This window comes from Penaeus monodon, chromosome 8 (genome assembly GCF_015228065.2).
Source record: "Penaeus monodon isolate SGIC_2016 chromosome 8, NSTDA_Pmon_1, whole genome shotgun sequence".
Classification (NCBI taxonomy): Eukaryota; Metazoa; Arthropoda; class Malacostraca; order Decapoda; family Penaeidae; genus Penaeus; species Penaeus monodon.
The window spans coordinates 2098725-2101224 of record NC_051393.1 but is presented as its reverse complement, the minus strand read 5'-3'; the positions used below and the strand labels follow the sequence as shown (position 1 = coordinate 2101224).

The 2500-nt window shown below is 47.1% G+C and overlaps 1 protein-coding gene across 1 annotated transcript in view; it reads right to left on the bottom strand.

Moving 5' to 3' along the window:
- Positions 1–2500, bottom strand: part of LOC119576066 — a gene marked incomplete at its 3' end in the record, with an annotated part of 64038 nt that overhangs the window by 60370 nt on the left and 1168 nt on the right. Inside the window, 1 exon segment of the mRNA XM_037923595.1 lies at positions 1885–2500. This exon segment is cut by the window's right edge and continues 1168 nt beyond it. Coding sequence (XP_037779523.1) covers positions 1885–2500 — 616 coding nt within the window.

Sequence of the window (2500 nt, the reverse complement as noted above, 5' to 3'; positions counted from 1 at the left end):
ACCTCCTATCACTCCTCTCCTTCCTCCTCATCATCTCCTCCTACGCCTTCTTCTCCCCCTTCTCCTACTCCTAGTTCTTATTCTTTCTTCTTCTCTTTTCTATCTCTTCTTCTTTTTATTCTTCTTCTTATTCCTTATTATTATATTATTATTCTTTAATTTCTACCTCCCTCCCTCATACATCATCCTCCCCCTCCTCATCATATACTCCTCATCCTCCATTCCTCCTCCTTCCTTCATAATCCTACTCCTCCTCCTCCTCCTTCTACTCCCATCCTCATCATCTTCCTCATAATCCTCTACCTCTTCTTCATTCTTCTTTTTAATTATTATTATCATCATACATTCTTCCTTCCGTCTCCTTTCTCCTCCTCCTACATCCTCATCACATCCAATTCCTCAATCACCACATACTAATTATCCAAATCTAATACTCAATTCTTGTTTCTTGTATTGTCTGTTCTTGTTGTTGGTATTGTTCTTGTTCTTGTTCTGTTCTGTTATTGTTCTTGTTCTGTTCTTGTATCTTTTCTTCTTCATCTTCTTCTTCTTTCTTCGTCTTCTTATTCCTTCTTCTTGTTCTCCTTCTCCGTCTCCTCCTCCTCCTCCTTCCTCCTCCTCCTCCTCCGCCGCCTCATACTCCTCCTCCTCCTCCTCCTCCTCCTCCTCCTCCACCCACCACAACCACCTCCTCCTCTACAATCACCCAAACACGAACCTCACCTCCCCCTCCACTTACTGCTCCCCCCCCCTCTCCCCACTTACGTCCCTAGAGGTATGTATATTCTCTTTATCGAGGGGGAGGGAGGAGGGAGGGGGATGGGGGAGGGAGGGGGAGGGAGGAGGAGGGAGGAGGAAGGAGGAGGAGGGAGGAGAAGGAGGAAGGAGGAGAGAGAGACAGAGAGAGAGAGAGAGAGAAATAGGGAGACAGAGAGAAACACACAGGTACAGCGAGAGAGAAGAGGACAGACCACTGGAGGTGGTAAGAAGGAGAGACACAAAAGAGATAGAGAAAATACGGAAAGACTCACGAAGAAGGGGAAGTGAGGGGGAAGGAAAGAGGGAGAGGGAGGGAAAAGACAAAAAGACAAGGCAAGAAGTGAAGAGGGAGGAAAAGAGAAAGAGAAAAGGGGGGGGTGGAGGGGGGGAGAGGAGGGAAAGGGAAAGGGAAGGTGGAAGGAGAAGGAGAAGGAGAAGTGGGAGGGAGAGGAGAGGAAAGGAGAGAAGGAAGAGGGAGGATGACGACGTGGAGGTGAAAACAGATATAGATAGGGATGAAGATATAGATACAGATATAGGTGTCAATGTGGATGTAGATAAAGATAGGGATGGGGATGAGGATATAGATATAGATGGGGATGAGGATGAGGATGTAGATATAGATAGGGATGGGGATGAGGATGTAGATATAGATGGGGATGGGGATGAGGATGTAGACATAGATGGGGAGGAGGAGGAGGATGTAGACATAGATGGGGATGAGGATGTGGATATAGATGGGGATAGGGATGGAGATGTGGATGGGAAAGGGATAGGTAGAGTAACACAGACCCTTATCCTATGGGTTAATAAATCCTCTAATCTGATTCGCCCTTTCATAGGATTACTCTCAGATTACTTCGGGATTACCAAAGAGGCCATTGAGGCTTATCGCGTAATATGCAATGATTGGAGTGATTGAATAATGAAGATGATAACGTATCATAAAGGCGAAAAATATAAAAAAGTCTCACTAGATGGAAATGAAGGAAATAGATGATTAATAAAGAGAGGGACGATGGTTGTATAAATGTATCAATCGTTTATCAACATATGGTAATTTGGAGGAAGATTATCAATTCGTAACGATAACTATTTTAATAATTACTCTTTAAAACGACTTACCTTGAGGGAATGTTGCAGTGAGGCTATCGTTCACCATCGCCTGCTTGTTCCTCTTTCTCTCTCGTCTCTCTTGCCTCTTCCTCTCCTTCTCCTGCAGCTTCCTTTCCCTGGCCAACCGCCGTCTCTCTCTCCTCTCCTCTTTCCTCCTCTGGCGTTCCTCCTTGGTCAGTTTCTTCCTTTCTCGGCATTTCCTCTCTTCTTTATCCTTCCCTTCTTCGTTTATCTCAGTATCGTTGGTCTGGCCTCCGTCTCCTTTCCCTTTCTTCTCCATTTTGCACCTCCTGTTCTTCTTCTTCTTCCTGTCCTTCTTTCGTCTGCTCTTCTTGTTCTTCTTTCTCTCCCCTTCTCTCTCCTCGTTCTCGTTGTCACCTCCTTCCTCCTCATTCTCTGCATTCCTCCTTCCCTCCGCGTCTGTCTGTTCGCTTCCTGCGTCCTCTCCTTCTAATCTTCCTCTCTCGTTGTCCTCGCGTTTCGGCCGATCCGAATCTTGGACGCTCGGGGACGCCCGCTCGTGCCCGCGGGTAAACTTGGGAAGCCGCACGCCCGTCGATCTGCCGATCCTCTCGGTCTTGGACAGGGGCCAGGAGGAGGAGGAGGAGGAGGAGGAGGAGGAGGA